Source organism: Merops nubicus, unplaced genomic scaffold (assembly GCF_000691845.1).
Source record: "Merops nubicus isolate BGI_N331 unplaced genomic scaffold, ASM69184v1 scaffold2028, whole genome shotgun sequence".
NCBI classification, from domain to species: domain Eukaryota; kingdom Metazoa; phylum Chordata; class Aves; order Coraciiformes; family Meropidae; genus Merops; species Merops nubicus.
The window spans coordinates 35,201-55,252 of NW_008626241.1; the positions used below are offsets into that span (position 1 = coordinate 35,201).

Below are 20,052 nucleotides of genomic sequence, written 5' to 3' on the forward strand. Positions count from 1 at the left end.
GTTGAAAAATACCCGGAGAAATCGGTACTATATGTTATAAGTTGATATATGACTATAACCTCATTAATCTCCCAGTCTTCTCTCTGAAACATGTTCTTTCCCTCACAAAACCACTTGACTTAGGATATTAATTGTAAAAAGGGACATTGAGATTCTATATATATACTAAAAGCCTTTCCTAAATTGGGAGACAGGACAAAAAGCAGGCAATTTCTGTTATAAGAAAAATGGTCAGGTTTGCATGTTCAGCCAGATGTTCTTCAACACTTTTTCTGACAGCATTTTGTGCTGTACTTGGAAAACAGATTCTTTGCCCAGTGCAGGAACACCCCATCCATCTTTAAATGCTGACAGGCATTCAGTTCTCTACCATACCACTCTTCTTCCACTAGGAGCAAGGCTATCAACTCGTTTTTGAAAACAGTTCTCCAGAATTTATGTATGTAGTCATAAAAAAAAATCTAGTTAACCCCCCAGGTCTCTGCAGAGATATCTTTTAATGGATAACAGAAGATCTTTCACCTGCATAGGGCAACAATTCTTATTTATGGTACCACACAGCAGAAAATAGCAGATAATTTGAGAAGGTGGGTCTTCTGCTGCCATGCACAAATCACTGTCTTTGGTGAGAAACGTTCATCTAAAGAGTATAAAAATCATTGCAATTTTATTGAACACTAGTGGCCAATAAGCAATACATATATGAGCTAATGTCTTGATGCTTTATGCATTTATCTTTTTATCACAAAGAACACAGTTTGAAAAAATATCATTTGTAGTAATAAGACATAAAGCATAGATTTTCTTACCTCAACTAAGAAGACAGTCACACACAAAATTAGAACAAATATCAAGTTTTTGTGGATGGTAACGTATCTGAAATAGGTATTCCATGTGGTAACAGTACCCATGCTTTCAGCATCATCACTGAAGCATTCCTGTCAAAAAATTTATAAGACCACAGTAAGAATTATTAGAATATCTATATATGAAAATTTCTGACACATGAATGCTCTTATTCTCTCTGCTAAGTCACTTTGAGTGATGAGAGTTAATTGAGTCATCTTTGATATAACAAAACAGTTTAGAGATGATTCAAAATTTTCAGATGACACTGAAAGAAACAACCAAGATTTGTTCAGCACCACTCCAAGCCCAGAAATGGTTAATCAATACCTATTTTCTTTCAGTAAAGTTTATTATTGTGCTGTTAGACTAAATATTCCCAAGGGGCATGGGTGTTCTGCTGAGATCAATGAAGCAAAAGAAAAATGGGCAGTGCTTCAACAAATTATGAGTTTAAATATTTCTTGTAGACATTTTTTCACCTAGAAAACTACTTCAGAGAACTTTTCTCTCCTGTGAAAATCAACCGTCACTTTTGAATATGAAAGTAGTCCATCATGACCAGTTGATAGTTATTGGAAAAAAGGAATTTTGGTCCAGTTCTTGGTGTAAAACTCAACGTTAATTGCGTGACCTCCAGCACATCCTTAAAAACAGAGTAAAATCCAGCTTACTCCTCTGTTCATTATCTGTATCAAAACATGAGCTAAGCAGTCTGACGAATTTGACAAATTTGTAGTGCCTCAAATGTATTTTATTTTTTCTATAATCCTTAATATTTCAAACATCAATTTTACTTAAATGTTTCAAAACAATGGGTTTCCATGTTCTGTTCCACTTCAAATTCATTTTAGCATAAGTAATCTTAAATTTATATTGCAAGAGATTAAAGTTCCGTACTGAAATTCTAGACAGAGAAAACTATTCGAAAATATTTAAAATCAGGCAAAATAAATTGTTTAGGATTTCAATTATTTCAAGATTATATTTGTGTTAAAAAAAAAAATCACAGATATTTCAAAAAGATATTCCACTGAGAAGTACTGCATTAGGAATGACACAGTCAAGTAGAAAAATATATAATCAGTATATTGCACTAAACTATCACTGCAAAAAAAAAAAAAAAAAAAAACAAGATGAATGTAAATCAACACACACCTTCAAATCCTCCTCATTGATTTCATCAGTTATGTCCAAGACACTGTCTCGAGACAATCGCCTGGTGTAGATATCTATCTCAGAAGACAGGTTTGTCTGAGGCACCATAGACATCTTCCGAAATGTTGTACTTCCCTTTTTGGAAAAGTTTGGTCCATAGTTCACAGAGGTGCCCGTCATCAGGTTTAACACAGATTGCCTCCTTCGACCTTGCAGCATGTGGTCGGTGTTTAGCATGTTACTCCGAAGCAATCCTACGTCCCCCTGTTCCAAGTCAGGTACCAGTGAGAGCTTCCTCTCTGGGGGGTCATTGTGGCCATCCTCTATCCCATTGACCTGCATCCCATTCTTCTGCACAACTGAGAACTTCCTATTTGCATTAAGGGGGTTAATAATTATGGAGTTCTTCCTTTTGTCATTACAGTCTGAGGTTTGTTTAAAAGATTGCTTCTTTACTTCATTTCGTGACCCCATGCCTTCTCCTTCAATGGAAAATCGACGGAGAGTCTCAGTCAGAATCGAATTTCTTCTTTCTGCACTGAACTGATCAAAAGAACCAAATCCCATCAGCTCTGAGCTGAAGTCTGGACGTTGACCTTGAAGTTCAGAAAATGTTCCATAGAAATAGCAGCTCCCTTCATGTAAAATTAATATTTTGTCAGCAATCTTTAAATGTTCTAGTTTTGAAGTAACCAAGATCCTAGTTTTATTCGCCATCAACTTGCACACACAGCTATAAAACAGGAAAGTGTTAAAAATTATTTTTTTCCTCCATGATTAAATGTTGCTTTTATCCCTTTCCCTTTCAATCTATGTTTTTTTTTTGCTTTTACCTGCCCCCTTCTCAGTATGAGTAGTTTTGGGTACTCCCGCAAACTATAGAGGAGGTGGTAAGGCTGAGTGTAAAGGAAGAGTGCATTATTGCAGGAACAAAAAAAAAAAAAAAACAAAAAAAAACCAACCACAGAGGAAAAAGTAATCATCCCCAAAAAGCACAGTTCAACATGAAAATTAAATATTTGTTTTCCTCTTAGGGATACTTAGATCTTTTGCTACCAAGCTTTAAACTATTAACTTGATTTCAAAATTTTAATGTTAGGATGACTGAAATGATCAAGGATGGCAGTGTGTCCTTCACGTTTTGAGACACCCCACCTGGACAAGCCAAATGTTTCTGTCTTTGGCCAACCTGCTGCCAATCTCTTGGTCAGTGGGCACTTTCAGATGACCAGTCTCTCAGTGATTAGAAAAACAAGCCAAAATATTGCTTTTAGTGAAAATTATACTTAAGAAGCAGGTAAGTTTTTTAAAATGAAAGCCTTTGTGGTACACAGATACACCAGATATGAAGCCATGCACTCTGGGAATAATAGATTACAGCAGCCTCGATACATTGAGATGGAAGAGAGAGCAGTAATGTGTACACCTAGTCCAGGCTCCTTCCCAGTTCTGCACACTGTCCTACTGCTAACTCAACACACTCAGTCATGAGAATCCCTAAAACTAAGCATCCCCAAAACATGTAACTTTGATAACTTCTGTATTTTTGTACTGTTATTAAATTTTGGTTCTTGGTTTTACTTTGTGCTGCTTGGTGGGATTCTTAAATACAATCTATCAAAACATATGATACCTTTCAAATATCTCTTTTTCTGTAAAAATGTCCAAATGTCCAAAAGGAGAATCCAGGAGATACAAATCGGCATCTTTGTACACTGCTCTGAACAGAGAAAATGGAAGTGACATTAACTTTCACGAGTCTTATACATTTACATAAATAGAATTTTAAAACAATGCCTTTACAGTTTTGTCTCAAACACTTGCAATTGATAGACTTTCTACCTCATCAATATAGAGCTGGGGTTCCATGATAGATATGCTTATAAGACACCTTGCAACAAAGCCTTTCCTTGCTGCAGACCACAACACAAATTAACTCCATTAATTCCATTAATTTCTGTTCAATCAAAGGAAGCTACACAGATGCCTTCTGCACAGGTTACTCTAAAGGTATGTTTATTGCCTGCATCTGACAGTCCCCACTGGTGTACAGTGACCACTGAAATGGGAATTTGGTACCTACTGGTGCCTGAGGGAATATTACAGCTATGAAAAGACTTAGTTCTCAGCACTCAGTTTTAAAAGTACTTCGAAACTACTGGTGAGCAAAGACAAGCCAGCCATGATCTTGCAAACACTATCTGAAATGAGACTGGATATTCTGAGCTCAGGACATGAAAAACTGTTTGTAGCATTAGGATCTTACGCTGTATGTGCCCGGACTTGGCTCACTGAGACCTAAACCTGTGGCTAAGGGCTGGGAGTAGGGGGGAGGAGTTAAATCGATTTCAACAGAAGTTCAAAAAGGCCTCTTGCCATCCTCTGTATGAAAATCACAATGTTATTTTAATCACGGTATAATTAGTAACAATAAATTGGACAGTTGTTACTTCGGTACGTTTGAAAGTACACTAAAGATTAGTTTTTAAATTATTATCTTAAATAATGTGAAAATATTAAACCACGATGAAAAAAGGCCTCAATAATAGTATATTACATCAATAAACCAAGCAACTTTATTGAAACAGCCTGTGTCATGATGGATCTCACTAACCATATATTATGATGTAGTGATGTATGTGATACAGTGATATATATGATGTAGTGGCTGCACAACAACAAAAAGTTTAAACTGTTCTTATCAGCTAAAAGTTTGCAATTTTTTTTCCCAGGAATAATGGTAGCACTCAAATTATTGCTGTAATTTGTATGTTGGATTCAGTAGCTACACATGACTGGCTTTAGGGTGCCAGGCCAGTGAGGTAGCTCAAACCCAGGGCATGCACTTCTTTTCACCCTTGGTTCTTTTCTTCCCCCAGTGGAACTGACAGTGCTGTGTAAGAAAGATGGCCTCAGGCAATCTCCATCTGCCTCTCATGATGGCTGGTTGATGGCACTTCTAGCAGGGCCTCCCATTTCACATGGCTTTGCACAGAGTACACCAGACACATGTACGCAGACAGTTCAAGCAAATAAAGTCCAGCTTATCACCAGTGCAGATGGGTACAGCCTGGCACTGTAATTCTAAATTTTCTCCTCTAGCTTTCTCAGAGCTTCATCTGCAACCCACACCTCAACATGTGCACACCTTGCAGGGTGCTGAGCTTAGATTGGATCCCAAAGAAAATGTAAGGCAGATATAGCCACTGTCTTTGGGACATGCAGTTGTTTTAAAAATAATAATTATATAGCTGACAATACATACATTATATCAGTTCTGCTACCTTCCAGTAAATGAACTGTGACCATCTGAAAAGCAACAGATATGACTAGAGGGTTAGACATGTTGGGGTTCCTTCCAATTCAAAGCATTGTATAATTCTATTATTATTCCTAGAATTTAGGAAATACTTCACATAAATGTTGCATTTTAAATTAAAATCTAAGGGGTTTTTGTTGTTTGGGTGTTTTTGTTTGTTTGTTTTTTTTTCTGTGAAAGCTTTCCCTGCTCTTCCCTTCCTCTCTTATCTCACAGATAAGATAAAACAGAACCATCCATATGGCTCTTCACTCTCACAAATCCACTAGAAAGGTCTACACTGAAAGCTTCTCTACTTAAATGAACCCATCTTTTAGCCTCATAGACATGTACATCTTTCATGGGTTGCCAGTGTGGATAACCATAATCTGATTTTACTTTTACCCAGCATTTCTGAGCATGGGAACCAGTGTAATTTGCACTTGGCACAGAAATAAATGGGGCCATTTACACATCAGAGCTGTAATTACTGGATTTCTGATGATAGCTAAGTGATTCTGCTGAAACACATAGCTAATTTATAAGACAAACACCTATGTTATTGTTCTGTAGACCTTCAAAATTACTTACAAATGTTGGAAGGTCAAACAGATAAGGCCAGTCTATTATTCACGGGTACTGAGTAGCCATTCTTTCCACTTTTTCTTTTTACAACCGAAAAAGAGCAAAACTATTTGCAAGATTTTTTTTAAATGTGATTTTTTTTTTTTTTTCATTTTTGCTACCTGCAGACAGGGAGTATATCATTAATTAATATATAAACTGCTTTATAGAAGTGTCATAGCAGGGAGAGATCCTGGAACATTTGTTTCTGTACTTAGAAAGCTACACTTAAAGGTCTGAAACTTCAAACAGCATCTTGCATCAGGGAGGGAAAGATTCATCTTCAGCTAAGCTATAGCATGCATCTGACATCAATTTTTTAAAATTCAATAAATAAATATGCAGGTGTATTACAAACACAGTTTCATAGCAAAACTCAGATTTCTGATAGGAAAATGATGTTTCTGATACACCTGGAGGATATTTAATTAGCAGGAGGTCCACACGTATTTAAGTGCTTAGTCATAATACTTTCCTACATGAAGCAGTATGCTACTTGAAGAGCAAAACACTCACCTTGCTAGTGAGATTCGTGCTCTCTGGCCTCCGCTCAGAATGATTCCACCTTCTCCAAGCACTGTATAATCTTTGTCTGGGAACTTGGAAATGTCCTGTTAATAAATTTATTTTAAGAATCATACATGTATTTTCCATATTCAAGAAACTCAAGTTACAGACTGGATGAAAGCGTAGAGTACAATAGTGTACAGACAGGTTAGACAGAAGTTGTGAAAGAAAAAAAAGGTCCCACAGAGGATTCTTTCTTTCATTTGTTTATGTAAACACAAACGGTGATAGAAGAAAATGTATCATTCTGTCGCAGAGAACAATCACGAGCTGCAAGATCTCAAGAACAAATATTTGTCTTAATTGCTAGATTTCCATAAAAGCAAGGAATGTACCTTCATACAATATTAATCCAAGACATTAACCATTCAAGTTTTCTGTAAAATAACAATGATAAATGCACTTGCCACTCAAGTTAGTGAGAGCAAGAAGCAAAATCTGGATCTAAGCCACAGAAATTTAGACTTCAGGCAGGTTCATTAAAAAAGGCTTGCACAAAATTCCTAGGTGGGAGTGCCACGAATGCTCAAAGTTTGCAATAGGTTTGGGACCAAAGTTCCTGTGCTTGGGCTGTAAGTTATAACTCATGACTATGCTAAAAAAGAATCTTCAGCCAGTAATAAAAACAGAAAATACCATTTCAGGCTAATGTGAGACAGAGAAAGGAGAAAAGGACATCCTTGTGCCCCACTGGCAGAAGTGGCCAGAAATGTTCTTGAGAGGAGAATTAAGCACTGAAACTGAGGACCCATACAAACCACAATAACTCGTGGAAGTGGAGACATGGAGAACAGTTTCTATGCCTCAAGGCTGTCTATTTTTTTCTATTTTTTACACTTGCTCTAACAAAAAAATATTAATTCTGCCTTCAAGCCCTACCTGGCCTACATCCTTAAGCCAATACAGAGACACCATTATCAGTGTGGTGGTGGTAGTTTCAGGGGACTTCTCACAGAAACACAGGCTGGATGACCACCCTGTGCCTCAGGGCATCTAGGTTTCTAAGCAAGTACGACTCCAGGGCAGTTTACCATGTGCCAAGCTGGGAGCACAAGTGTCCCAGAAGCTCCCATTGCCTGTGCTCCCCACATGGCAGCACTAGACTGCCACTCCCACTGCTCCTTGGGACCTCCTGCTCCAAAGGCAGGGGTCCCTGGCAGCCAGGGAAGCTGACAGAGGCATCTGATAACAGACAAAATCAGCTCCAGTGTTCTCATGCTTTACAAAGATTTTCCTTTTAGTTCAGCTTCGGGAGGAGGAGGAGAAAGGTGGCATGCAAAATCCCTCAGAAAGTGAGCTTCTGGGAGCATGCTTTAAGCAGTGCTCTGGAAAAGGCAGCCTGTTTTGGGGTCTCTCTCCCAAGAGTACTGCAGAACTCAGGTGTCTGCATTCACTCTGCAGCACCCAAAGAAATCCTGCAGCTTCTGCAAAAAAAAAAGACTGGAAGACATGTGAAGCACTTCTAGGGCAATATAACCTAGGATTCTAGGTAGGGCTGCTCTCTAGAAGTTCGCATTTCATACAGAGTCAGAAATAATCCAATTTTGATCACCTCTGCTGTGATTTTGGTGGTTAATCACTCTCTGTTGAACAACCTTTTGGCTTTCCAAACCCCTGAGGTTTTGCAGAATAAATAAATAAATAAAAATGCTTCCAGAGAAATGTTTCCTTCTTCCTTCCCTGTAAATTGCTCTGACCTCAGGAACAGAGTGAACAATGCTGTTCAGCCCTGGATCGGTGACAGATGAAAGGTCCAGCCTCTCAAGGGCTAGAAATTGATGGCCTGGTCTGTCAGGAAATGGTAGATTCTCCCAACTCTTTAATTTGATAATAGCGTTTACTTCCTGACTTAGAGGATTCTGACCTTAAAATCAAGATGCTCTTATGTATGGAAAATCTATCGCAGGTGATTTTTAAATTCTTCTGATGCTATCGAGTTATTTCCCTCTTGTAAAACAAAGAGTCACACAAGCAAATCCTTGGTACTAACACAACAGCTCAGGTATTTGCAGAAAAAGGGATGTGAAAAACAGTGCTTGCAACATTTTTTAAACACAGCAAAATCATCTTCCTATAGACCATGAAGTGTTTAGAGAGTTCATGTGAAATTCTGGCATGAAAGCTCTTCTGGCACTTATTTTAGGCAATCTGCTCAAATTGTTTGTGGTTTCATTATACATATAGGAGTCACGTTGTTCATCTGTAATTTTGACATTTACCCAGTATCTTCACCTGAACACTGAGATTTGCATAGTTAAGTACCTAGCTATCTAAGCTGTTTTCAGCTCTTTCCCATTTCTACCAGTACTGCTGTCTGTAATGCTGCTGGTGCCATTTCTGTTTCCTGATTCTCCTTCTTCAAAAAAAAAATTCCAGGTGAAGAACTGGGCCCAGTGCATCTTCCCCTGCAAACAGGGTAAAATCTTCTCTCTACTGAAATTAATTCCAGGGATCCCATTGTTTAAATGGTGGTGGGTTTTCGTTAGATACATTTCTCTGCACGTTTGTCAACATGGAATTTTAATCAGATTTTTAATGAGTTCCCCTTCTGCTCTCTTCCACCCTTCACCTCAGGATAATATATGGCATGGAACAGACAAAGAACTTTTCAGGCTGTAATTATAATAATTAAAAAATATTTAGTAATTTCTTTCAAAGGCGTAAACAGAGTGATGAAGTCCAATAGACACACAATGCTATTTGTTGGAACATGCATTACCTATTGTGAAAAAGTACATAGGGCTGGCCCAAATACATCCTTGCTGTCATTTCGTGCAGGAAGTGAAATCAAGCCAGGGACAAACCTAATGTGATGATGCTGAACAACACAAACCCTAGTATATTAATGAAGTAGCCACTGGATTTCTTTAATCTAGCTATTTCTACATGCTTAAATTGAGAAACCTGTTGATAACTATTCAGAGAATAAACCCTCCATAGTTCCACGGACACTAATTACTTTCCTGCATTCTAATGTGAGGAGCTAAGAAATCTCAAGTTGCACACCCATGGAGAAGGCACCCACCTTTTGCCATTAACACGTTCATTTTCACAGTTCCCAGAAAATGCTCCCATTCACATTCTACTTCCTTCTCACCTACCAAAGCACTCCCTTTTTTGCCACCTTCTTTCTCTCTGTCTTTTAGAGAAGCTGCCTCTGAATGCATGTTGCAGTTCCTTTTCTGTAGTATGGACTATTTGCAATGAATTAGAAGAAAAATACTGAAGCCTTTATCGTATAAAATGCCAAGTAAAGCTGAATACAAGCAGAAGCAGCACCAAGAGTTTCAAGCAGTAGCTGCAATACTGCTCCATTCCATTTGATGATTTTTCTCTTTAGTATAAGATAAAATTTTACTGTTACTTGCTTTCTCACTAACATGACTATTTCTCTACTTCCAAGCAATTATATTCAATTTTAACACGCCAACAAGTTAGAAATGGAACAGAAACAAACCTCCAGATTTGAATTCAGTGATTACTAAAAATGTTTAGATAATGGATCTGAAATGTCATTTTGCAGAAAGTGTAAGTTTCAATTTATCCTAATTTTCAGAAAAGAAATTATCTTGGAAGTAAGATATCAAATAGTAAAATCTGAAGTTGTAAAGTTTTGAAATTGAGTCTTGTGTTTCAGACTCATACCTACTAGTGAACATTTCTGTTCTTTTTTAAAAGATGTAGAATTTTCAGCAATTTTTTCTGTCTTGGCTTTTGGGTAACCAGCTTGAACTTACTCGAGTTCTCATTTTCCTGGGTCAGAAGCCAAAAGATCAGATTTCTTTAAAGTATTTCAAATCAGAAATTACTTTTAAAAGTTTTGGTTTATTTTATTTAGGTGATCCTCCTCTCTCTCTCTCTCGCTGATTTCTGAAGCTGAGGTTTTTGTTAAATCTATGAAGGATTCATGATTCAAAATTGTAAGCCTTGTTTTTGTAAGAGTTTGTGACCTTGAGTAGAGTGTCAGGCTCACCCAAAACTCACATGAATGCTGGCAAAACTTGCTTTCTCTATGGTGAAACATTCCTGTGGAACAGATTTTTGAAACATGGTTGGTATGCTGCATGTGGATAGGTTAAACACAGGGTAAGGGAATTAAGTATGATTCCAGAAGTGACACAGAAGATAGGACAACATCCAAGGTAATCAGTCCAGAGCCCTGTACTTAATACAGGGAAAGGTGTGAGGAGAGTTGTCTTGACTGAAACAGGTTTTTAACTAAATGATAACACAGAACATTGCAGAGGAGTTCTGCTGAACATATTTACTTGATCGCTGATAAACTTCTTGAAGTAAGTGCATTTGGGAGTTTGAGCCTATTTTTTTTTCTCTGATTGAGGTGCTCCCCTGTTACAAAGAAACTGTGCTAGCCTATTTACTTCAGTTCCCCCAGTAAACTCACTGTGTCAGCAGCTTCACAGCTGACCTGCCCATGATTTTGGACCACAGACAAGAACTGCAGTTAGAGGAGCCTGCTCATGTTAGTGGATCATACCAATGCAAGGTGGAAAAAAAGTATAAAGGTAGTCAGCTTTTGGGTCCAGATGTCCAAGATGCAACAGCTGTAGCAGGAGATATGACATACTATGTGGACTGTCTGACTGAAAGAGGTATTTATGCTCTTTTAGCTGTACTAGGATGAGGTGAACTTCACCTGTTGCTCTATGCAGCACTGAAGACAGTCTAAGTAACTTGCTTTCACATAATTTACACTGTAGACATGTACCTGACAAGATAACCAAGCTACCTCTTAATATCCTCTTGTAGAGAATTACCTACTACAAAGCTCTCAGTTCCACACTTGAACTCTTATTATTCCTCTCTTCCACACACTTTGTAATTTGCCAACATCCCTCGTGAAAAGCCGGCGCAAAATCAGGGCACAAAGTATTTCATTCACTGACAACTGAGAGGTTATTATCTCTCAACTCCTGCTGATTTATTTATCTGCCAAAACACTCACCAAACCAACCAACCAACCAACCAACCATAACCAACCAACTCTCAAAGCAGCACAGATAAAAGAAGGAGTACAGTGGCATGCAAGTATATGTGTTTCTGTTTCAGGGCATCCTCTTGAACTCCTATTATTCCTCTCTTACGCACACTTTGTAATCTGCCAACATCCCTTGTGAAAATCAGGGCACAAAGTATTTCATTCACTGACAACTGAGAGGTTATTATCTCTCAACTCCTGCTGATTTATTTATCTGCCAAAACACTCACCAAACCAACCAACCAACCAACCATAACCAACCAACTCTCAAAGCAGCACAGATAAAAGAAGGAGTACAGTGGCATGCAAGTATATGTGTTTCTGTTTCAGGGCATCCTTGACATTACAGTGAACTCGCCACCCAGGGATGGATGCCATCCTTTGCAAGGAGACATCAAACATGCAGGAACACAAACCAGGGTTTAGCATATTGACCATCTCCTTCTCTAGTTATTCTCACTATAGTCTAAGTTCTTAGATGAAAGATGATCTCTTGAATTCCCTGTGAAACCAGCTCAAAAAAACACAGGATCTAGCCACAAATTTTCTTTGGTACTATTATATGATTTGATTTCCCGTGGAAACACTTCCTCTGTTTGCATGACATGTTAAACATTACATTCATGAACAGCTGGTGGCTCTCAAATCAGAACATGTGTTTACTTTAAGAGTAGTAATCTCTCAAAGGTAGTTTGCCATTATGCGTTTATGGTCTCTTATGTAACTATTGAAGGATCAAATGAACTAACTAGGTGGAAAAATATCTATCTTACATCGTTAAAAGGTAAAAATGGCAGTCATGGAAGTATGGTTTCAAAACTAATGTATAATAAGGATTTTGCAAACCTAATTGGCTACTCTTACAAACCCCCATTTATATTTATGTTACCCCTGCCATGGCATTAACACAACCCTTCAATCTCTGGGGAAGTTACAATTGTAGAATTACTTTAAATTTAGTAGCAAGTTTCCATAGACATATAAACTCATCCAGTCCACATCTCCCAGTGGCTTTCACTGTTGAGCAATGAGAATTAAAAAAGGTAGCATAAGCTGAGGCAGTATCAATTCATCTTACATTACCTTCCGAGTACCTTTAAGCTTGCCTGTGGGGACTGTCTTTAGGAAATGAGTTCAGAATCCATACCAACTGCATCTTGGCTTCTCTCTGTCACAGCATGCCAATAAAAGATTTCAAAGGTAATAGATCTGTGATAAGACCGGCACACTCAAAACTAAGTCCATTTAAGCAACTTATTTCACAAAAGCTTCTGAACAAAGGACAAATGGTAAGGACTACTGATCTGTGCTAGAATGGTTTGATCCATGTTGATCAATGGCTTGAGCCTTCAATTCCATATTTGCAAACTGGGACCTTCATTTTAGAATATAGGTTAAATTTGGTACTCTCCCTCTTGCTTAAGTACATCATCAACAGGTGTACTGACACAACTAGAGTGGAGGTGAACTGCAAGAAGGCATCAAGAATAAGAAACTGAAGGCAGAAAGCAAGCAGGAACTAAAACATGTAGCTACCTGAACTCTTTGAATTAAAAAAAAAAAAGTTCCATTTTATTCTTGGAAACCTAAAAAAATGAAAAGCACTGTGAAATATTTACTTGAACTTACCATCTTTCATAATTTGAGATAAATTTACCTCAAGTACTTAGCAACTCTAAAGAGGTTTTAAGTGCCTCTGTGCCAACAAAAAAAGTCAAGCAGAAAAATGTAGTGCTGACTTTCCTGAAAACTGTCATGCACTCCAAATGATTTGTTACATTTGCTTAATATCAACTGCATAGCTCCATAGATCTAAAACAAAATGCAGAGCACCTTGTATGAAATCATCCAGCTTCAGTGTCCTGTTCTGCTATGTGTCAGGAAGCCCCAGACCTACGTAGATGGTATGACATGACCCACACAGAGTAACCTGTAGTAGTTTATTGACACTAATGAAGACAAAGGGGAAAAGACATCAAATTCAGGAATCTGACTACATGTTTGGTATGCTTCCTCTATAGGGTGATAGTGGAGATGGCAAAGCAAAGGAGGCATTTCACAAGTATTACTTTTTGCAGCAGTAACACATCTGGGTCACAAAAGACAGCTTTGTATTCCCAAAAAAGTTTCTGTGAGCATAGAGATTGGAAGTAAATCTCACTTAGCCACTGCTAAAAGCTGTATGTTAACTGACTTTCAGCATATGTGCAATAAGGAAATAAACTCTCTTTTATCACCAATCCTTGATTCACCTTGAAGAGCCCATATAAGAACTAGACTCAGCAACAGGCCTACATTCAGGTGGGCTATATAACTACATGGGAAAATTGCAGAGAAGGTGGCAAAGTGAACTCCCTTAGCCAAAAACCCTCTGGTACCTCTTCTGTCTAAAGAATAAGAGCACACACAACCCCAATTCAACAAAGCACTAACCCTTATCATCATAAATCCCTAAAAGATCACACTGGGGAATAAACAGGGAAATACTATTTGAAATCTATCCTTCAATCTGCCATACTGAGTCCTGTTCAGTAACGAAGATGTGACAACTAAGAAGACTAGAAAGCATAATAGCAATCAGGTAAAGCATTGGCTTCCTTCCAGACTGTTCTGCCTTCTCTTCAGCCTAGCCCAGTTTTATTCAGCTTCAGTCCAGAAGAAAATATCCTTATAAGTATCAAACGATCTCAAATAATGAGTCCTGCTAGGAGGTGAAGCATATCATTCTGCACAGAGCTGCACATACACAGGTCAAAGCTGGCTTGACTGAGCCTGTTTGGAGAACAAAGGAGATGCGGTCTACCAAGACACCAAGCTGTCCCACCAGCACCAAAACACCAGGCTGTCCCACCGGCACTCAGACACTGAGTAGCTGCACTAACACTGAGACAATAAGCCATCCCAACAATGCCAAAAGACCGAGTTGTCCCACCAACACCAAGACACTGAGGCATCGTTAACTATCTTCTGCTCTAAGAAAGGTCTGGGCTGGGAAGCCTTTTTGGGCAAGGACAGTTTTGAACTGCTAAAGTAAATTGTTCCTTGGAGCTTTGGCATTAACTACAACTTTTACGACCAGGGATAAGGACTACTGTCTTCAGAAAGCCTGACAGAGAAGTTGTTAATTCTTCTGTCTTCAGAAGCTTTCAAAGAAGATTTCCAGCAAACCACAATCCAAACACAAGCTGAAATGGCCATAAACGTAGAAGAAAATTACTTTATCACTTAACCATACCCTGCTCTTAGATAAAGCACAGTAACCTCACCTTATTTTTAAACAGACTGGCTATTGTTTTCTTGCTTGACTGGCGCTAAAGGAAAATATGTTTCACTATGTGGACTAAAGACAGACCCTACTGAGCACAGTTAAATATTCATTGTTTTCATCTACATGTTACAGACAAAATGCCTGATCTTAAGGCACAGCAATAGGGGTGGAAAGGTCTAAGATGCTGGCTCCTTTTGTATCTTGCAATGTGAAAAGATATATTTTCCTACCCTACCCTCTGGCAACATCGAACATATACAAAGAAAGTTTCACATCACTGTACTAATTGTGGGCCACATGCCACATAAAGATCGATCCTGCAATGATTTCCAGTGTGAGAATTTTCAAAGTGCACATAGAAAAACCCAACTTCAGTCAAGATTTTCCTCTAAATAATTCAGGTTTCTGGCAGAGTTCTAATTATCCCTGGAGCCAATGTTGAAGTGCAAAAGAAAGGAGGAAAATAGGTTAATCCCCAAGATTGTAAAGAAAAGCTTCTTTATGGGGAAGAAACACGGGGAAAAATATGTAGGAACAATACTTTTTACAGCCTGTATTTAACATTAATATGTTTACCCAGGTTTTTAACTAGCAAGGAAGACTGAGAAGGCAGACACCTTATAATAACTGAGCCAGCTTATTTATCTCTTGTTGTGTAAACTATCAGAACTACCATCAGTAAACTGCCAGGCACCATCAGTGTATCTCCCGAGGAGCTGGCAACAAACTGACTTGCAATTTCACAAAATCAGGATGCCAAGCTGAGTTCCTTAAATCTCAGAAATGTTTTGCTCTACTTAAAGCTCCACTCCCTGACTTTTTCTTTGAGTTCTTCACATGGGTTGAATCACAGGTCTTAAAAGTCCTGGATGACTGACCTCTTCTAGTTGGCAGGCTTTGAATATCGGTATTCATCATAGGATACACCAAAAATTATGTTTTCTTTTATTGTTCCAGGCATGATCCAGGAGACTTGAGGTGAAAAGGAAATCCTTCCACTGTGTTTAATTTTACCCTGTGAAGGCTCCAATTCTCCCATTATCAACATGAGAAGAGAAGTCTGAAAAATCATTAACACTTGGTTAATATATCAGAGGTACAACCATAAGAAATGCTAAACAAAGTGGGTCACTCTGTTAAGTCACTTAAACGGTACATTTGTCTTGTAAAGAATGTCCCTGTAAGTACTAATCTAGTGCAAGCTGTAATTAGTGGAGATTTTTATGATAATTATAGTTCTGAAAGGCCTCTGAAATGACAGAAACTTCATTCAACAAAAGACAACAGTTGTGTAAGATACCTTGTAAAAAAGGCATCCTGCTGCAAAAGTATGTGTTTTAATATTAAACTTCCAGTAATTTTCCAAGGTAAAAATGTGAGTATCTGTGAGACACATACAGACATAAGGTATTAGTATTCATGGAGAATGTTATTTGATTTTTAACATTATTAGTGACTACTTTGTTCCTTGTACAACACAATTCGTGTTTACAATTTTGCTAGTATTCATAAGCCTTTTATCTGTATTGTCTTGAAAAATGTTATTTCTTTGTGTATGCGTATACAATTACTCACATACTGTGATCTGAATTTTCCTCTGTAACTGTTAACTCATTTACGTGAATACATGACCTAAGTATATTTACTATTTCCCTTCATAAAAGAATTGATTGCAATTTCACTACTGACATGTTATAATTTCAAAGTTAATCAGTAGCTTGTAGTAACCTTGTCACACATCACTGGCTACTAGATCAAAGAATAGAATTGAGAAATACAAGGAAAAATATGTTACAGAGCCATTCCAGCGGTGCTCTTATCACTAATAAACAGTCAACAAAGCTGGGACGTAACAGCCAAAGACCTAAAAAATCTGTCTAAGTCACAGTTTCATGCTGTCAAACCCAGAGATCCTTTGACAAATTGTACAATATGTGGGGGGAGTCCCAAGAGACTCTTTCCATTATCCCAGAATCTTACTTTTCCAGAACGCTGAGTAAGCAGTTTCTGATCTTGCAAAACACAGCTGCTTAGTAAGTTTTGCACACTGGAAGTTAAACTACTGTATCTTGTGCCATGTAACATAAATGGAAAAGAAACCAAAAAAAAACCCAAAACAAACCCTATCTAATATCAAAGCAGTATTAAAGAGCTGATGTCATACCTGTGAATAGATAAAATACCTGTAATAGATAAAATAAGTGTGCAGGCTGGTTCACAGGTCTGACAGTTCCTGGAATGTACAGTAACAGCCTCAAACAACATCAAGAAAACCTTAAATTAAGAGGTTGTAAGGGAAGGAGACTTTTTTTTGGGGGGGGTGAGGGAGTCGAACTTTATTTTTTGCAAATCTTTCAGGTAATATTCTAAGCCTGTTATCTTTATTACTTTGAAAAGTGCATATTTATTGTTTGCCTATACTCATATAAACTGCTTAGTGTAATACGAATTTTCCTCTGTTTCCTAAGTAGCTGAACAAAGGAGATATGCATACATCCCTCAGCATTAATTGACATTTTTTGTATTACAAGTATCAGCTTTACCGGTAGCTATCTGAGGTTATCAGCAGCATAGGAAAACTATTCTGTTAATTCAGAAGTACCACAGTAAAATGCACCCCAACATATCTGCTTGACAACAACTACGTGTACTGAGTCCCTTGGTCTTTCCTATTGGTACCACTGTTGAAAAATAATATAGAAGCCTTGATTTTATTGAAATTGATGGGTCCTCTGCCATTGATTCCAACAGACCAAAAAATTAACCCCTTGCAAGTAAAAGAAATCAGAATATGTTCACCCATAATCTGTTAAAAAGAGAAAGTTGCCAAACACATAATAAATGTATGGTTTGACTTTCACATCTCCTCAGAAAAAAAAACCAGTGAGGATGAAAGACTCATCTAACTATTTGCTGTTCAAAGTGAATATGAATATCACAGTTCAACTCATTTCATATTAATGAGGTTAATCAGATGTGTTATCTGCAAGCTAAATATACTGACAACATTTTGGGGTTCTACAATGATTAATCTAAGTCACAACTTTTCTCAGAAATCCACCAGCTTCAGCAGCATCTCCCCAGGCTTCCCCATGGGACTCAGTGGGGCACTGTAGGAACTGGAGCACAAGCGGCCAGGAATACAACATGTCCAGGGCACACATCTTAGTTACCTGGCTAATCCATGTCAGGTCTCTTAGGTTACAGACCATCTCGTGTTCAAATGTTTCCTTAAAATGTTAACAAGGCAGGAAAAAGGAAAAAAAAAAATCTGCTTTCTAGCACACTGAGCTATCTGGATATCTATGTTATGTTCTCCAGTTTATCATTTTAAAGGCAGAGAGATTCTCACTGTGAACATTAACCTTAGGTTTGAGTCCACATTATTCCTGCAAATCTCCTTTTACTTCCTGCAGAAAATAGGTTTGTAATTTAAAGTGCTATTTCCTTATTAAGTCTGTATCCTTGTACATACAAAAAATATCCATCAAATTCTTTCTCATATTGGCTGCAGAGTAAAACTTCAAGGAACTGCTGGCCATTTTCTTGAAACTTATAGTTTATTCATAATTTGTCCTGCAGCCATCATTTTTACAGCATGAACAGCAAGAACACAGTACCAGTACAAGTAACAATAGAGATAACACCACAATATTATTCCTTAAAATTATTAGGACTTTTGTTGGAACAACAGAAATCGAAATACCTTGCCTGCTCCAGTAGATCCAGAAACAGCTAATAACTCTCCCTTCTCAATCTTGAAATTTATATCCTGAAGAACAGGTGAGGCATGAAGGGGAAAATTGCTGAAGAAGAGATTGTTGCCAGTGCTAGGAGCTTTGCTGTTGTTGTTTTCCTGGTTTGCTTTTACAAACAGCTCTCCAATTCCCTGCAACACACACAGATGTGGATTCGTATGGACATAAAAAATAAATAAAACATGCATATGCAAATGTATACCATGCTATGGACTTATAAACACATAGGAGTTTACTTTTCTGATGTTACATTTATATATATATAAAATATTTATTATATTAATAAATATAAATGCCCTTAATGTATGTATTGGACTTGCTCCTGAACTTGTGGACCCAAACAAAATTTGCCTATTCTAGAACTGCTCTCCAGTGATCATACATGCTACAGCCTGATTCTATTTCCAGGCTGGCTTAAATCAGAAATAGCTACTTATTACAAGCCTTAACGCTTATTAAAGGATCTCTTCCAAAGCACTTCAACCGTGGATAATTTGATATCATGCATTAATGACTTGCCATGCATTTCTTGTCTGCTGATAGCTGAAGCCAGTTAAAATGGAGTGTAGGCTGCTCTTTTTAGAGAACATCAAGGCAAATACTGGTAAAAAAGATACACTCTGTGGTTTAATTTAGTTTGTTTAAAAGTACTAACCTCATCCCAAAAAGCTGTTACTTTGTCCAGCTCAACCCCAGTGGTTGTTAGATTATACTCCAGGGCTTTATATTCTTTTTTCAGCAAGAAATCCTAGAAACATCATGAAAGCAGACGAAGGAATCAATAAGGGACGAGGCTCAATCACACAAAGCAGTACAAACTTGCCAACACTGAGCACTAACTAATATTTCTGATATGCTATTGCATTGTAGTGTCTTAGAGAGACACAAATACAGCTTTACAACATCTTTCAGATGCAGAAGGAGATGTTTTTGAAACTAAGAATTCTTTCATTGCTTGTGAAAACATAACTATAAATGTATTTGGTTCTGGTTTAGAAAGAATATAAAAACTTGTTATTTCCTTTTCTTCAGGACTTGTAGCAGGCAGCATCACTCCTCCAACCTTAATCCTTTTCAATTAAAGCTTTGGTTTTGGAGTACGATGTGGAAGACCACACTCTAGTAAACAGTGAAACAAAGCAACTACATGCTGCTATCTCTCCATTCCAAAAATGCAAAAGTTTAAAAGAGTTAGAATGATGTCTCTACCAACAACCACCAAAAAAAAAAAAAAAATCCAAAACAAACCACAGCAGCAACAGAAAAAGACAGCTAATGGTCCTGGTGTAACTTCATGACAGAGGTCAGCAACCCAACACTTGTGTTACCTTTTGGGACAATATTAGGGAAAAAAAGAGTATGCCTACACTAATGCAGGAAAGGTAAATTCTGTGTTCCATTATTTTGTTAAGTTTATGAAGTCTGTAGGTACTGTCTCTTCTAAACTGTCTTTTTAAATCATGTGGAACTAAGTAGGCCTATGTGGGCAATACAGTGGACAAACTAAGCAGATTGCAGCCCAGAAAGCCAACCAGAT

General features: G+C 37.7%; 1 protein-coding gene across 1 annotated transcript in view; it reads right to left on the reverse strand.

Annotated features, from left to right (window-relative positions):
• CFTR (cystic fibrosis transmembrane conductance regulator (ATP-binding cassette sub-family C, member 7)) overlaps positions 1–19,263 on the reverse strand; it is a gene marked incomplete at its 5' end in the record, with an annotated part of 53,082 nt that extends 33,819 nt beyond the window's left edge. Inside the window, 8 exon segments of the mRNA XM_008945929.1 lie at positions 810–938; positions 2,005–2,737; positions 3,638–3,724; positions 6,443–6,537; positions 15,636–15,658; positions 15,661–15,817; positions 18,464–18,646; positions 19,171–19,263. Of these exon segments, the coding sequence (XP_008944177.1) occupies positions 810–938; positions 2,005–2,737; positions 3,638–3,724; positions 6,443–6,537; positions 15,636–15,658; positions 15,661–15,817; positions 18,464–18,646; positions 19,171–19,263 (1,500 nt within the window).
• Between the last annotated feature and the right edge of the window lie 789 nt (positions 19,264–20,052).